The sequence below is a fragment of the Falco cherrug genome, chromosome 5, assembly GCF_023634085.1.
Source record: "Falco cherrug isolate bFalChe1 chromosome 5, bFalChe1.pri, whole genome shotgun sequence".
NCBI classification, from domain to species: Eukaryota; Metazoa; Chordata; class Aves; order Falconiformes; family Falconidae; genus Falco; species Falco cherrug.
Genome location: NC_073701.1, coordinates 56,841,236 through 56,858,012, shown reverse-complemented (window position 1 = coordinate 56,858,012; position 16,777 = coordinate 56,841,236). Strand labels below are relative to the sequence as shown.

At 41.5% G+C, this 16,777-nt stretch overlaps 1 protein-coding gene across 1 annotated transcript in view; it reads right to left on the bottom strand.

The window, feature by feature from the left end:
• The window catches only part of NUP107 (nucleoporin 107), a 32,040-nt gene extending 17,699 nt beyond the window's left edge, over positions 1-14,341 (bottom strand). The window contains exons 1-9 of the mRNA XM_055711182.1: positions 14,257-14,341; positions 13,393-13,478; positions 11,552-11,641; positions 5,490-5,605; positions 4,497-4,632; positions 3,874-3,977; positions 1,926-2,053; positions 1,554-1,602; positions 183-254 (exon numbers count right to left, since the gene is read on the bottom strand). Coding sequence (XP_055567157.1) covers positions 183-254; positions 1,554-1,602; positions 1,926-2,053; positions 3,874-3,977; positions 4,497-4,632; positions 5,490-5,605; positions 11,552-11,641; positions 13,393-13,478; positions 14,257-14,264 — 789 coding nt within the window. The 5' untranslated portion in view covers positions 14,265-14,341. The remainder of the gene's footprint in view (positions 1-182; positions 255-1,553; positions 1,603-1,925; positions 2,054-3,873; positions 3,978-4,496; positions 4,633-5,489; positions 5,606-11,551; positions 11,642-13,392; positions 13,479-14,256) is intronic.
• Positions 14,342-16,777: the final 2,436 nt, after the last annotated feature.

Below are 16,777 nucleotides of genomic sequence, written 5' to 3'. Positions count from 1 at the left end.
AACATTTCTGATCTTTAGAGACTAAAAAGCTTTATTTTTACACATACAAAGAATAATACATTTCAGTGAATATAAAAAAATAAGTATTAGAAACATCTTTTAAAAGTGTGTAGAACATTAGTGTTATAAATATTTGTCTACTGACCTATTTCCATTCTCATCTTACAAACTTCCCATCATACCTGGCTTTGTCGAACAAGTGAATCTTTCTGAAACAAGTTGTCTACATTTGTTTTTTCACTAGCAGTTAAAACCTGTTTAAGAAAAAAATTATTATTACTACTTCATGGAAAAGAAAACTTGCCACAAAACCACAAATACCAAACTGCACGCACACTAACTCATGAACTTTCTACAAGTTCGTTATGCTACATCTCCCCTACCCCTTCTTTAAAAATGGATGACACTATGCATTTGTTTTATTTGGGTGATCTTTTACATCCAGTGACACTAAAAACTGTAAAAATAAGACTCCAAATATAATTCACAAATGTATGAACACAGAAAGATTCTACACAGTAGATCCATTGATTACACTGACTGCACTCATATTACCCTAAATCCCATTTATTACTGCATATATAAAAAAATTTACATTTTTCAAGATCATATGCACACTTAAACAAGTGAAGAAAAAACCCCACCCAAACCCCCCAAAATACCCCACCCAGAACCCTGATCCTTCTATTTGCTGTCCTGCATTAAGTTGGCCTTAAATAGACTTGCAATAAAAAAAGAACAGAAGATGAATTTTCCTAAAAAACACAGGTAGAAGGATATTGGGTTTTGGCACAGCAGTGTTTAATTTAATAGCAACAACGTAGCAGTGGGAATCCTAGAGGAAACTATTATATGACTGAGAAAAAAGCAACTGCAATCATAAATGTTATAAAGGCAGAGTCAATTTACTTATTGTTGTTTTCCTAAGCATATTCTGGCAGCAAAGGCTGGAAGCGCTGTATTGACACAGACAAGACGACTACGGCTGAAACAAGAATGCTAAAAAATTTGGATTTCTTTTCAGATAAATCGGAATCATGATTGCAAAGCCTAGACAGCTTGAGACTGCATGCTCTCCTTTTTGGCAAAGCAGAATTATCTCTGACCTATGGGAACATTACAGCTATGGATGTAACTTTTAAAACGAAATAAATAGTTATTTCTAGTTGGTTTTCCAAGTGTATGTGGAATACTTAATAAAACATGAAGTACAGTGTATAATACTTTTTTACACTAGCATTTTCTCTTTAGAGCTGACTATTTAAATTCACTTTTCACAATATATGAAATAATTTTAGTATCTGTCTTGATAAAAATCATATCAGTCTCTTTTTATTCTTTCACTTCTGAATTTTGAGTGGCTGCAATACTGAGATTGTAAAAACAAAATACAAGCATTTAGCTTGTATTTAGAACCATGGAATGGTTTAGGTTGGAAGGGACCTTAAAGATCATCTAGTTTCACACTCTCACCCCCCCCCCAACATTTAGCTTATTTAGCTTCTTACATCGCTTAAAAAAAAACCACCAACAACCAAATAGTCCAAGCTTACTGTGATATCAAATGCAGTTTCATCTTCCAGTGCAGACTGTATTCTGTCTCTAGAAATAAAAGTGCAAAACGCTAATGATTAAAATAAGCTAAGAAAATTCAGCAGAATGCACAAGTGAAAGTACTTAAAAATACCTTTGCAAAAATGTTCTTTTAAAAAATAATAGAAGTTGCGAAAGTAGTAAGAATAGGCCTGTTTACAACTTTCATTTCTGTAAACAGATAATAATTAGACATATCAGTACCTAGTTCCATAAACAGATTATTAATAGGCACTTAATTGTTTCACTCTATATCTACAACCTCATAAAAAAAATATTTCCAAGAAAGTCAGCTCAGTGCAAAAACATAACATGTTTTTCAAAAGAATTACCTATAAAGTGAGGACAACAGTCTCCAAGTTACCATCTCCTGCTTGAGAAGCCACAAGACACTGGCAGTTTTTGAAAACTTTTGCTGTCCAGGAGTTGCCCGATAAACTATTTTCCCTAGTATATTCACCTGAGGTAAATAAATTTATACATAGTTAATATTGCCCATCATTATATTTTTTTCTAAGCCATTACAGCAATCTCTTCACTATCCTGAATGCTTTCAACAACCAAGTTTGATTACCATCTCTTCAAAATAGGTAGATGATACTCCACATCATCAATTCCCTTAATTATTAATAAAAATAATATTAACACAGCTAGAGGCCATAAACCAAGAGAGTAGCTTTGTTTTGCAATGTACCGTAAAAACCTAGGATAAAACCAGCTTATGTTGATCAATTTAAAAGCACCAGAAGACTGGGAAGGAGAGAAAGCAACCACTGGGGAAATAAAACCCCAACTCAACAAACTAAAACCAAACAACCAAAATCCCCAACTTTTCTCCCATATACATCACTATCAAACAAAGTCAGTCCTACTGGTACTTGCGACAGCATTTATGCATTTATCAGTGCCTAAAAGATACTCTTTCCTTTCTAGCTCTGTTAAACGAGGAAACTCAAACTGTGGGTTACCACAGAATTCACAGTATCAACAAAAAGAAACTAATCTTTTCCTTTATTTGTTATGAAGAAAACTTAGACAATAAAGTCTTCTCGAGTACCCAGTTTGTCAGGCATCAATATATTAATCAGTTTTCAAGTGAGAGGTGGACAACAGGTTTGGAGAAAAGAATGAGGTGTACCATCATGATGCAAGAGAGAAGCATGATCTCTGCTCCCTTCTATTACTTCCCAGCAAATATGAAAAGAGTTTGTGGCTGCTAGGAGCCACGAGGCTGATCTCAGAGTACAGCTGAGAGACAGCATGAGAGCTCAGGGCTGTCCCTCCACCCCCATCCCAAGCCCTGTCAGCAACATCCAAGCCAATCCTTGGAGCAGCATCTTTCACTCTGCTTTTGTAGGTCCTTGGCAACAGCCAACTCCCCCCAGTTCCACATGGCTTAAAACAACCACCCAGTATTCCATGATCTTGTAGATAGTATCCATATTCTCAAACAGGAGGAATGGAACAGACTTTCTTTTCCATTTCAGCTTGGAAATTCCACCATCTCACAAAACAATACATTTCACATTTATTTTCCTTCTCTTGTCTGCTTCCCACTTGGGAACACAATTGTGGTATGTGTCTCATTAAAGATCTCAGTGTTCTCCAACTCAGCCCCAACAACAAATTTGCACAACACAGGGTGAGCAAGCTCCTACCAAGAATGCATTTTAACAGACACAGGTATGAAGTCTCTTAAGAAAAATACCTGCCCACCTCTCTTGTGATCAACACTTACTGATAGAAGATTCATAATTTCTTTCTTTCATACTAAATCCCTGCTGATCCTGAACTGTCAGTCAATAGCCAATCAAATAAAAAAACATGTCTAAAAGCAGAGACACATTAAAGCTAACGTTGAGCCCTCTACTGCCAGCCTGTTAGCAATGTAGCAGAGAACTCTTAAAGCATCATAATAAAATGATTTTATTTATACGCAAGAGAAATAAGTGCATTTTAACACATGTTATTATTAACAAAAAAAATCTATACATCTGCTAATGTTTACTGTCACTTGACACTTGTAGTGGAATGGCAGCCAGATGACATTTTTAGTATTAAGCAAGCTACACAATGGGTATTCCTGTGCCAAAGTGGTGTATGAGGAAACAGAGATGCTATTCAGTGCTAGCGCTGAGTGACTCATAAGACTGCAACCAGCCAGAAGATTTAAAGTATCTATGTTAAGCACTGAGGCTTCTCAGCTTAAAGAAAAAAAGCAATACTACTTTGGGTAGGGACTGTAATATAAAGTAATAAAAACCCAAGCAAACTACTTACCTGACTGTTACAAATACTTTCGTACTCATCCACAAGTTCAAAAATGGTCGTTGATGTATGTTTCAGGAAGGAATGCAGAAAGTCTGAGTACATGCTCATAGTAGCTAGAACAGATTCAAGAAGAAACACCCGTATTAGTCAACACAACAAAATCCCAGACTACAAAAAAATACATCTGATGACAAGGCATCTCATCTTTTGCAAATCTAAATGAAGACAATGATGATATGAACCTATTTATAACCCATGAAGTCAGACAAACTTATCAGCTAAAATAGTAAGACACACAGAAGCTACGAGTCAAGTCAAATAATTATAAAATTTTTGTTGTAAACCTGTCATCTGTAGAAGTTTTAACAACAAATTCATTTGCTTATCTCCACAAAACTAATCCAGTTTGCGTCTTAGATCACCAGAGCATCCCATTTGTGCCATCAGCTTCCACAGAAGACAAACTCTCAGAACACCAATAGCTTCAAGAGATTAACTTTCTGAACTCTTTAAACTAGACTGGTTTTGACAAAGAAGTGTCAGCAAATAACACAGAAAAAAACCCACCTTGTATATTTATATCCCACAAATAAAAATAGATCAATTATTATGAAAACTTCAGAATGTCTCACCAGCTTCCCCAGGATCATCCTCACGCAACAGTACAGCGCTCATAGTGACATCTTCTGTCATATTGGATGTGTCCAGATTTACAAATATGCCTGTCTGCTGAGGTGAGAGTGCCATTGTCCAGCTACTTTCATCCAACTAAATGCATAAGAACAACATAAGGAAAATAAATAGCAATCTCAAACTATTACAAGCCTACCTCCAAGCTTTTTCCTTCTATATGAACCGTATAAACAGAGCAATCCTAAACAACTAATAGTTAAATAACTGCCTTTAGATAAGGTGCAACTATGCCTTTAATAAACAGCTCCGAAAAGGTAAATCTTAATCTGGAAAAAGGAAATCATCATTTATTATTTTTTTTTCAGAAATAACTGAAGTAGAAGCTAATCTAATAAGACTGGTTACTTTACAACACCATGTATCACTTTTTCTCTTAAAACAAGTAAATCACTCTAAACTTTCATATTCAATTACGCTAAATGTTTACTTAGTATTTTGTCTTTCAAAGTAAAAAAAGAGTAACATTGACTAGGCTGTAAAGCAGCTGTGAAAAATTAAGCAATTTGAATCAGAACCATTTACCTGTCTTTCAGCCTTTTTGGTGAATTGCTTTGAATTTGTAAACAAGCAAAGTCAGGATTTTTGCAGTCACCAGCTGATGTTACAAGGACTAGCTTAACACACATGGTGTATTCCCTACCCATGGCAGAGGGGCTGGAACTAGATGATCTTTATGTTCCTTCCAACTCAAACCATTCTATGATTCTATGGTTCTATTTAGCAAGCCCTTTAAACCCTCTTATTCCTCACTGCATCATCTCAAAGAACACCACAGTAATAAATAATACTAGTTGCAAGCAGCAACAGTAGTACTAGCAAGCTTGTACCACCTAGTTTGTCATTGGTGCAAACAACACTGAAACACAGTAAACTTGTAGTTTCTTCTAAGTTTCACAGGAACAAAAGAGAAAAAGGTCCTCTAACCATCTTACCATTGACAGATTGCCAAAAAGTCCAGAAGTTGGTAGAATCAGAGGAGATTTCCCTCCTGTTCCCAGAAGGGCAGACACATCTGATTGCTTCATCGAACTTCGAGTCAGTGCAGTAACTGAAAGAGAAAGCGCCTTTTCTGAGAAAAAGTATTTAAGACCACTATGCTCTATCATAGAACAGAAATCATAGAATCATTTAGATTGGAAAAGACCTTTAAGATCATCAAGTTCAACTGTTAACCCAGGACTGCCAAGTCTACCACTAAACTAGGTTCTTAAGCACCACATCTACGCATTTTTAAAACACCTCCAGGGATGTGGATTCCACCACCTACCTGGGCAGCCTGTTCCAATGCTTGACCACCCTTTCAGTGAAGAAATTTTTCCTAATATCCAATCTAAACCTCCCCTGGCATAACTTGAGACCATCTCCTCTTGTCCTGTTGCTTGTTATCTGGGAGAAGACACCTACTCCACCTGCCTACAAACTTCCTTGTAGACAGCAATAAGGTCCCCGCTGAGCCTCCTCCTCTCCAGGCTAAATAACCCCAGTTCCCTCAGCCTTTCCTCGTAAAACTTGTGCTCCGGACCCTTCACCAGCTTCACTGCCCGTCTCTGGACATGCTCCAGCACCTCAATGTCTTTCTTGTAGTGAGGGGCCCAAAGCTGAACACGGTATTTGAGGTGCAGCCTCATCAGTGCCAAGTACAGGGGGACGATCACTGCCCTTGTCCCTTCTTTCCTCTAAGGAGGCCAAAGGAAATCTTACAACAGAGACTGAAGTATTTAGGAAACTCTGCTCTGTCACACAAGAAACAGGCAAACCAGCCTGATAGAGAAGTAACCTGCTTCTGTCCATTTTCATTCTTCTTCCATCAGATGGCTTTTACCAAACACACAAATGCCAATTATAAAAGAAAAACAAGTCTTAGGCCCAATGACACTTAGAAGGAAGGAGGTTAATTATCAATAATGGAACTTAATAATCTACACATCTAGTTATAAGTTATACAAACACCCTGTTAACCAAGCCTGAGTCATACTCAAGGCCTAGTTTTTCAAGTAGGGCATGCCCAAACTTAAAGACAAAGCCTACCTATTGTCATTTCAGTTCCTCATCAAATCCAGCAGCATTCCAGATAGAAGTCTGAAGCCAGGTTGAATGCGAGTGTGTATATGCACCAAATGTGTGACACACCTTTGGTTTAACTACAGCAGCAAATACACACCATGAGCATAAACAGCAATAAATCTCCAGTCACTCTTTCTTGGAAACTAGTCTCTGAACCCTTAAAGCAAACGGCAATCACAAGTCTGCTCTACCAAGCACTACATCTGCTCCAGATACTCCCACACATCACTGCAGTGGCTAATGTTCCAGGAATATCTGACCAATGTTAAAAACAGGGACGCTGCTTTGCAAGATGATAAATGCCACATCCTGTAACAACAGGGAGCTACAGCACAACAGACCTTCATACAGCCCAAAGACCACAGAATTTGCATCAAGACAACAGCTGCTTTGGTCCCCTTATCAATCACAAACAGCCTGCGAAGCATCTAAAAACATTGGTTGCATCAGGACAGTGATAGCCAAATCAGGAGCTGTGTCAACAGTGGTAAAGAGGGAAGGACACAGTCCCAACATTTTGTTAGCAAATTTGGAGACAGAAGTGCTTGTACGACCCTCAACAGCAGTTCTTGATAACAAGGCAACTTCAATCAGCATTGAGATCATTAATGGTTTCCTTTGGACTTGAGGACTGCTGGAATCAGAGGCATCAAAAATGTCCACACCAGCATATACAACCACAAAATAAAGAGCATGCCCTGGGTCTCCATCAGACTCCATGCAGTTTGGAAGCAGAAGATCAAATCCCTATGGCACTTCCCTGCCCAGTGCCTGAGGTAAACAGAACTTTCTTGCAGTGCTCCCAGTCCTGAAGATTGCCACGAGTATATCTTGTCAGATTGCTGACACCCCCAAATTATAAGGGGACAACATAATTGCAAACAGGTACAGGGACTCTAGAAGCCTTCGTATCAACAGGTAGATTTAGTTTTCCATGCATCAGTTTCACACAGATTGAGAAAACTGAAGAATGAAAGGTTTGTCCCAAGCTTTATGTCCTTGTATTAGCACATATCTTAAATCATCACTAATAAATTTCCCTTAAACTCTTCAGACATGAAAGGCATACTGAAGATCAAAGAGACAAATCAATTTTCAATCTGTAGAACTAGAATTACAGCTACTAACATTAACAGTTTGACTCTGAAGTTGCAGATCAAAGCACTTAAATTGTTGATGGGTCATCCTCCTCTACGGTACCAGAAACTAACTGCTATAACCCCCTCTACCCATATGATACAACACACTACAGGGTGGCAGAAAAGAACTATGTTGAATAGTTATCAAATACCCCCAAATCAACAATTAGGAACAACTGACATCAAAGGAAGCAAAAACCTTTTCCTCGGGAGAGGAGATAATGGATGCACTTCATAAGAACACTTTAAATGTTCCACTGTAGGAATAGGGCTGTACAACAGGAACAGAAACAGCAGTGGAAATGCTGATCTCTGTTTGTTGCAGAACCTTCAGACAGTTTGAAAGAGAAGTAGCTCTAGCCTATGTACCAGATGACACCTGTGACTCAAAATTTGATGATGCTGTGGCAGAGGTAAAACAGAAGAAAGCCATAATGCCAAGGAAAGATGCAGAGCTGTAACGAAGAAGTCTTTGGATTAAATAGTGCAGGAACATCAAATAGCAAACCTTTTTAAGGACTGCCTGTCCACTCATAATGCTGTTGCAGGGAAGTTTATTGTGAACCATAGCCACACATGTGGATGGCTGTCAGCTGTGTTTAGGGAAGTTTACAGAGAGAATCATTATTCAGAAACTAGCAAGTCTCCTTCTGAGGTCTGTTAAAAAACAGATGGTAGGTTTATAGAGTATATGCTGGCTAGTAACATCTCCTGATGTGGCATCTCTATGCTGACTGGCCATACAAATGAACTGCTGCTCAACACTAAACTTTCTTGATCAGAGTATTTTGCATCTGTAATCTCTAGTTTCACCTGACATCAACTCTCTATATGGTTTGGAGGCAGCTGCTCCAAAAGCGAACTGCATGGTACCTCTTACTGAAATTCTATACTGTTGAGCTTTCTGAAAAATAGACAAAACAGAAACTTCATAGTGACAAAATCATGGCAAGCTAACTTGCCATCACACACACTAACTGAAATCAAGACGCTAATTGAAATAAAGATCTTTGCTGAAGGCAGATAGGGGTCAACATGGTATACACATGTTACAATCTGAAGATAAAAGTGGCCAAGATCTATTTGATTTTGAAGAGCTATCTGATCATCACGGTATGACACACAATGCTCCTCTCTTAAAACAACTAACAGTTCACCCATCTCCAAGCAGTCCTTAAAAGAGGATGTGGAGCAGCAGAAGGTGCAACCATCCACCTGGAGCTTGACGGAAAACACACTGGCTAGATGATGACAAAAAAAGAGGAATCCCTATATGAATGCCAGAATGATAACAAAATAGAGACTACAGGAAGAGACTGAGTCAAGGAAAAGGGAGGTAAGTCTTGGTGATGACAATGAGACATAAGGAAAGGGCATGTTTCATTATTTCAGCCACAACCAGTGATGGAGGCTCTAAAAGCATTACAGACCTTTTCACAGTATGTTTAGTGTCAAGTCAACACTAAGAACAACCTGCAGTTTGACTGTGACAGCTGTCAATGCTGACACACAAGCAATTTGTGCTTGAGAAGGTGGCTGACACTAACATCATTTATCTTGCTGCTGGCCACCCAAACAGAAGGCACTAGGTATTACACTAAATGAGAAGCAGGGACTACACAGAAATTGCTAGGAACCCCGAGAAACCATGAAGAAACAGTCTCTCTGGAACTTCATATCTTTGCAGCAGTGCCAGTATGGGAAGAACCCCCAACACACTCCTAATATGGGTCCACTGGTGCAGAACACACAGGGGCTGAGACTGGAAGGTTTCAGGGCAACCTGACCCCAGCCACCGTGTGCAGTACCACAGCCTTTCTGTGAGGTGTGCCATCTAATTTCTCTCCTGCTAGTGGAGAGGAAAATCATTTACCAATGCAACCAATAAATAAACCTGGTAGAAAGGTCAGCAACAGAATTAATCTGACACAAAAACAACAGAAAAAATATCTGAGGAGACACTATGTGACAGACATCTTGAAGAACTAAAAGCTACTGCAAAAACCAAAAGAACTGCAAAAAAAGGCAACACAACAAACTAGACTGCTGACTAGTAAGGCAAGAATCAGTTTCAACATGGTACTTGAGAGAAACTGAAATGATACTGGACATACTCTTGTGCCAAAAAAAGAAAATTAAGTTCAAATACCGTTTAAAAATTAAAGGCAAAAATCCATTGGTATTAATTAACAGCATAAATATGTAACATATGAACATGTATGCTGACTGCTACTAGGTGGGGTTTTTCCGTATTTATAAATGCATTTAACTTCAGAATCACCAACTAGTTGAGTGTATCACGCTTGCATGGCCAGGTTTTGGGGGGGGTGCGTGGGCAGGGCTACTGTAAGAAGCTGCCAGAAGCTTCCCCTATGTCTGCGTAGAGCCAATGCCAGCCAGCTCCAAGATGGAACCACCCCTGGCCAAGACTGAGCCCATCAGTGATGGTAGTAGCACCTCTGAATGAGATATTTAAGAAGGGGCGTGGGGTGGGGAATGTGCAAGGGCAACTGCAGCTGAAGAGAGAAGTGAGAATCTGGAGAGCAGCAACTCTGCAGACACCCAGGTCAGTGCAGGAGGGGGATGAGGTGCTGGATTCAGGTGCTGGAGCAGAGATTCCCCTGCAGGCTGTGGTGAAGCCCTTGGTGAGGCAGGCTGTGACCCTGCAGCCCATGGGGGTCCATGATGGTGGAAGATATCCACCTGCAGCCCATGGAGGACCCCATGCCAGAGCAGGTGGATGCCCAAAGGAGGTTGTGGCCTGCAGGAAGCCTGCGCCGGAGCAGGATCCTGGCAGGACCTGTGGCCCTGTGGAAAGAAGAGCTCACACTGGAGCAGGTTTGCTGGCAGGACTTGCGACCCCGTGGGGGACCCACGCTGGGGCAGTCTGTTCCTGAAGGGTTGCACCCCACAGAAGGGACCCATGCTGGAGCAGTTTGTGAAAAACTGTAGTCCGTGGGAAGGACTCCTGGTGGAGAATCTTGTGGAGACCTGTCTCCCATGGGAGGGATCCCAATGCTGGAGCAAGGGAAGAGTGTCAGGAGGAAGGAGCAGCAGAGACAACGTGTGATGAACTGACCACAACCCCCATTTCCTGTCCCTATGTGCTGCTTAGGGGAGGAGGTAGGGAAATCTGGAGTGAAGTTGAGCTCAGGAAGAACGGAAGGGTGGCAGGAAGGCGTTACCTTGTCCTGCTGAGGAGAGAAGTGATGGAGCAGCTTAGCAGGCAGCTGGCATCCAGTCAGGACCAACCCACCATGCTGAGGTTGGAAGGAACCTCTGGAGATCATCTGGTCCACCCCCCCTTCCCAAGGGAGTGTCAACTAGAAAAGGTTGCTCAGGACCTTGTCCAGGCAGCTTTGGTTATCTCCAAGGACGGAGATTCCACAGACCATCTGGGCAACCAGTTCTAGCATTCAATCACCCTTACAGTAAAAGCTTATTCTCACGTTTAAGCAGAATTCCCACTACGTCCTGTTGTGCCTACTGCCTCTTGTCTTTCCACTGGGCACCACCAAGAAGAGCTTGGCTGTCTTTTTACTCCCTCCCATCAGGTGTTTACATACATTAACAAGATCCCCCTGAGCCTTCTCTGTCTCAGGCTAAACAATCCAAGCCCTTTGCAGCCTCTCCCCATATGTCAGATACTCCAGTTCCCTAACCAACTTTGCAGTCCTTCACCGGACCCAGTACAGCGCATCTGCGTCTTTCTCCTTATGCATTGTTATCAATTATGAAGTCCAAGCATATCATTCTTTTAACTAAACACTAGAGAAAGAAAGTAGTCTTACCTGGCTGGCGAAGCAATGAACAAGGAGTTCGGGAAAGTAACTGTCCTCTGGGCGTCATGTTTCCAACAGTGTCATCCAGGGATGTAAGAACTGATTAATAAGCAAGTTAAGAAACACTCTCCTAAGCATGCTTTTGGCTCTATTCAAAACAATTGTCAATACTTGGAAAGGAAAAATATTTTGCGGTAGCTCAAATATTATGAAGATTACACATCTTTTCTTTCAGACTAAAGCAGAAAGTCTCATTCATAAGACTGAATTAGATCACAAAACATTTCAGCAGAAACTTAAAAGCTGAAGGGCTAAAAGGGACACTGCAATGTATGAGCACAACAGATCTGGGACTCCTCATAACCAGTCAGATCAAAAAAGAGTATTTTTGCCCCATAAGGAGCTGCTTTATGCTACATAAACAGTAAAAGAATACTATGCTACATAAAAATAAAAGAAAACCTGAGACTGAACACATTTTTTAAAAAAAGTTCTTTCTCTATTCCAGGGTGCTGATGACTAACAAAAAAAGTCTCTGTTGCTCTGCTTTGCTTTTTCTTGTCAGCAACTAGGTTCAGTGCTCTAGGTATGGTTTACTAAGAAGTAGTTGCATAAAAGTTTCAGTATCCTATGTTATATCAGTGTCCAAGAACACCACGATTCTTAAGGACAACATAACTAGGGCCAGTATCTCACTAGTTTTATCTTGCTTGCAAAAAACTGAAGGACAAACATATATACTGGATTCCTTTGCTATCATAACCAGAAAAATACAATTACATTAGCTGTCAAATTACATGGTATTTTCTTCTTATTGTAAATACGTGTGTGTGTGTGTGTAAATTCAGCGAGTATTTAAATCTACATCTGTGCGCTTCTATCCACAGTAACAGTAAGAGGAAGTTATACACACAATACCCTGATAATATAATACATGCAGAGCATAAACCCATAAAATTAAAGTACAATGGAGTGAAGAAAACTTCAATTTTTTTTTCAAAAACTCTGAGATCAAGTCAGCTATGGCTCACACAGTTCTCTGGGCTGACGTCAACCTGAGTTCATAAGCCCATGAAAAACTGTAAAACACTACACTATGCAAATGTGACTGCACAAGCTCAGAGAATAGGCAATGCAATACCCTTGCAACCATATTTAACCCACAATCAAAGTAATTATCTAAATATAGTCATGAATTGCTGTACGAGCATTTCAACAATTTCTTGCCTTCCCTGAGTTCTACTGACTAATATGTTCTGAACCATCACTACAACAGCTTTGACATGGTTTGATATTACAATGTGGGGAAAAGGAAGGGAAAGAGAAATTCCATCCAGAGGAAATACTATTCTACAAAAAGGCAAAGAATTGCATCTTTTGGCTTATTCCGAAATTCTTCTGTAAAGGCTAAGAAGTGTCCCATGTTTTTGAAAACAGAGTATTTTTCTAATGAAACTCATCTGGATTTCCTAGTCACTCTTTCAGTCAGTCATTCATCTCTCTCCCTACTAGTTTTTTAGATACTGCAATCATAGTTTTGTTTTTGAAGTTTTTTCCTTCTTAAGGCATAAAAATACCATATAGAAAACAGACTACAGAAGGGAAAAATATGAGATAGTGCAATAGCAAAATTTTGACTGCAAACACCTCACAAATCAGGTAACAATTCCACGTTACATTTATACCTTCTTCACTTTAAATGAGTATAAAACAAAGAGCAACTTGCTGTGTATTAGAAAACTATTCTCAACATGCTCAAAATCAAAGCAGTAGTAAAACTACACACAGCTTGTGACCACTGCAAGCAACACTTAAAGAGAAGACAAATAGCCTTTACAGAAAAAGGATACTGGAAACTTTTTTCTGAGAGCTTTGCTTCCACCCAGGTCTGGCCACCTCTGCATCACAGGGGGATAACGGGTCTCCGAAACCATTTCTAGAGGAACAGCAACATAGACACAAAGTAAGCAAGTGAATCCAAGCAGAACATACAACAAGATTGTTTTGCTGCTTCAAGTAACTCCACAACTGGGAAACTCAAAGCGTAAGTCATCTCCAATTCTAGTACTGATGTCCAGTCTTCTCCACAGAACATCTAGTATCACTCATCAGCTTAGAAAAATCAGTTTGTCTGAAAACTCATGCTTTGTTCCTCCTATACAAGAGATATTTTCTTATTAAAACAAAAAAAGCAAGCTAGTAAGAGGTGCAACAGTATGAAATTTTGGACTGAATAATTCAATTGAAAGCATAACGTGATTTCACTATTTGATTTTTTTTCTTCAGAAACACAAAACCACCTCTGACCGAGAAAGTTCGCATGTCTTCCAGACGAGGAAAAAATCGTTAACAATTACTAAAAAGCAAAGGAGAAGCTACAGGTGGGCCGTGAAGGCCGCGGCTGAGCCTGCCCCGCAGGCCGGCCCGCACAGCACCCTGCCAAGGCCCGGCTCAGCGACTCCGGCCTAATAAACAACTCAAGTTTAATGTACAAACACGTCCCCAAAGGAATCACGCAGATTTAAAGCTCCCGGGTGACAGAAAAGCCTTCGACACCCCCCTCAAAAACTGCCCCTGCCTCGCCGCGTTCCGTAGCCCGCACCGCGTACACGCCGCTCCAGGGGGGCGCGTCACCCCACCTCACCCCGCGGGGGGACCACACCCCCCGGGAGGCCCCACCGGCACGGGCCGGCCCCCCACCCCGCGGCTCCCACCTCTCCATGGCGGCCGCGGGCCCGGCGCAGCCCGGGATCGAGCGTTCCCGCCTCCGCCAGTGCCGGCCCGCGGCCCGGAAGGAGAGGGGACAGCTTCCGCCCGCGCGCCGCGCATGCGCCGCAGGGGGCGGGGGAGCCGGGGGAGCCCGGGGGCGGGGGCGGGCCCCGGTGTTGAGGGGGGCGCCGGCTCCCCGCCCAGCCCGCGGCGCCTCTGCTCGCCGGTCCCCGGGCAGCAGCATCCTGCCTCCAGCGACAAAGCTTAAAACCACCCCGTTTTTAAAACCGCTGCGTGCGTTACCGCATCGCGCAGAGACGGACGAGCGATGCGTTTTCAGTGTTTCCTCAGGCGCTCCGCTCGAGCAGCCCGCCTCCCGGCCTGCGCGACGAGGAGTTTGTTTTCACCAGTGACAAACTTATGCCCGTTCCCCCCGGTGTAACCCGGACTGCTGGCCCCAGCGTTACGGGGCACACCGGCACCCAGCCCGGGGAGCGCTCCGCCCGGGCAGAGCGGTACCGAGTGCCGCCCCCTCCGCCACGCGGCCTGTGCGCGCTTTTTAACTGCAGGGAAACACTACTTTTAGCAGCACAAAGCGCTGCTACTGACAGTAGTTCATCCACTTGCGCTCTAGTACAAGGAAAACTGCCCAAACTGCGTTTTTCGTGTAGACAAGTTCCGAAACACGCTTGCAAGTCTCGGGTGTATTTGGGGCTACAGCTACAAGGGGGTGCTTCGAGGAAATAAAGCATTTAAATTCCGCATGCAAAGGCATAGGTCTGAGAACAGCTACAGAATGCCTCAGAACTGCGAGACGTTGCCTCAAGTCCCACAGCTTGCTTAAGATGACAAAATGCTGTGGCAGCCGAGCCTGGCGCCTCTGGGAGGCTGCTGGAGAGCCCAGCCTGGGGCAGCTGTGCCAGGGACAGCGGAGGGGCCCGCTGAAGGTCGGGTACGCAAGAACACAAGCAAGCAGAAGACCCTTAGACAGTAGATTAGTCATTCAGGAAATTTAGTTTGGGATGTAAAAAAAATGAAGTTGTCCTTCTATCATGGAGGCTATTCATGAAAGCACAAGCGAAGGTAACAGCCTTCATTATGGCAGAAAACTAAAAGAATATTAAAGGAACTATTGTATCCTAAGTCACTATAACATATTTAATAGAATTTACCTCTTGACCTAGCCTCACAAAAAAGCATAGCACTATTGTCTCTGTAGCGCAGTGGGAAATTCAAGGAGACTAACGCACAAAATAGTATCTGGTTCAATTCTTCACCGGCAGCTCACACTCTTGGGCTAGCCCTTTCTCAGGGCAGAAGTGTAGACAAATGAGAGATGCAATGACACCAGAGAAAACGCTTCCTTTGCATGCTGCCTAAAGTTTATTCAGAGTAACAACAGATGAGAACAAAGCAAAAGAAATAAGGCTGAAGAGAAATTAAGAAGGCAGCATGCATGCTTTAAAACTACCCAGCCAACCAAACCTGTAATAGAATACACAAGATCTGTGGCCCTTGAGAGAACTTGTCTCAGTGTAGATACAGCCTTTTTAAGTGCACGGTGGGGAAGCATTTTAGAGGCTTCAAGTTAGCTCCGCTAAGGAGACAAGGGAGGTGGGTGGAACAGGACAGGGCAAAAACCTGGAGGTGTTTTCAGACTAGTGTTTTTTGTCTAGCATCCTACTTCATATTTATCTAAAACAAAGGAAAGAAAAGGAAAAAAAGAAAAAACTGAATATCTTATGCAAGCATCTTGCATTTCCAAGTAGAAGGGGATGTAAATTTTTCAGTGATATGGACTCTGAATTTAATTTTTAATCAAAGACTATAAATCCATCTTAAGTTTCGCATATTTGCATCAACAGTAATCCTAACTGCAGCCATGTTGTCAGAATATCACAAGGGGTAGTAATACTCCATACTTAGAGGCAGGACGAGCAAAGCCAACTCAGCAGCTACCACAACTAACACAGAAACACGGCATATTTATCGCCAATGCCCAAGATTCCTCTGCTCCCTACCAGCTTTCTATGAAGTTAGTGGGGTTTACAGAGTATACTAGGTTAAAGTTCAGGATATACTAGATTAAAATAAAACAAGTAAACTAACTCAAAACTCCAATTACCCTTTACAAAATGTTTTAATATAGACAACTCACAAATCAAATAAATTGCCCTGATGCATTGCTAAGCTGTATAATGACATCTGCACATACAAAACTGTAGCCTTAATTCAGAACTATCAAAAGCAAGAGCACAACAAAGTTCTTGTGCAATCTGCAATAGCATCACAACTGCATTCAGAACAAAGAAAACCTTGACACTGACACTATACCTTGCCTTTTTGAAAGAGAAGGAAGAAAGCTCATAGTTTATCCCACATTTTTGTAGTTGAAACACATTCCTGGAAGTGTGCAATTTCTCACTTCTAAAAATGAAAATGTAAGGAAAGTTTGTTGTTTTTTCTTTTTAAATTAAATACTCAAAAATTTACCTACAGCATTTATGTGCTTGCTTAGTATTAAAA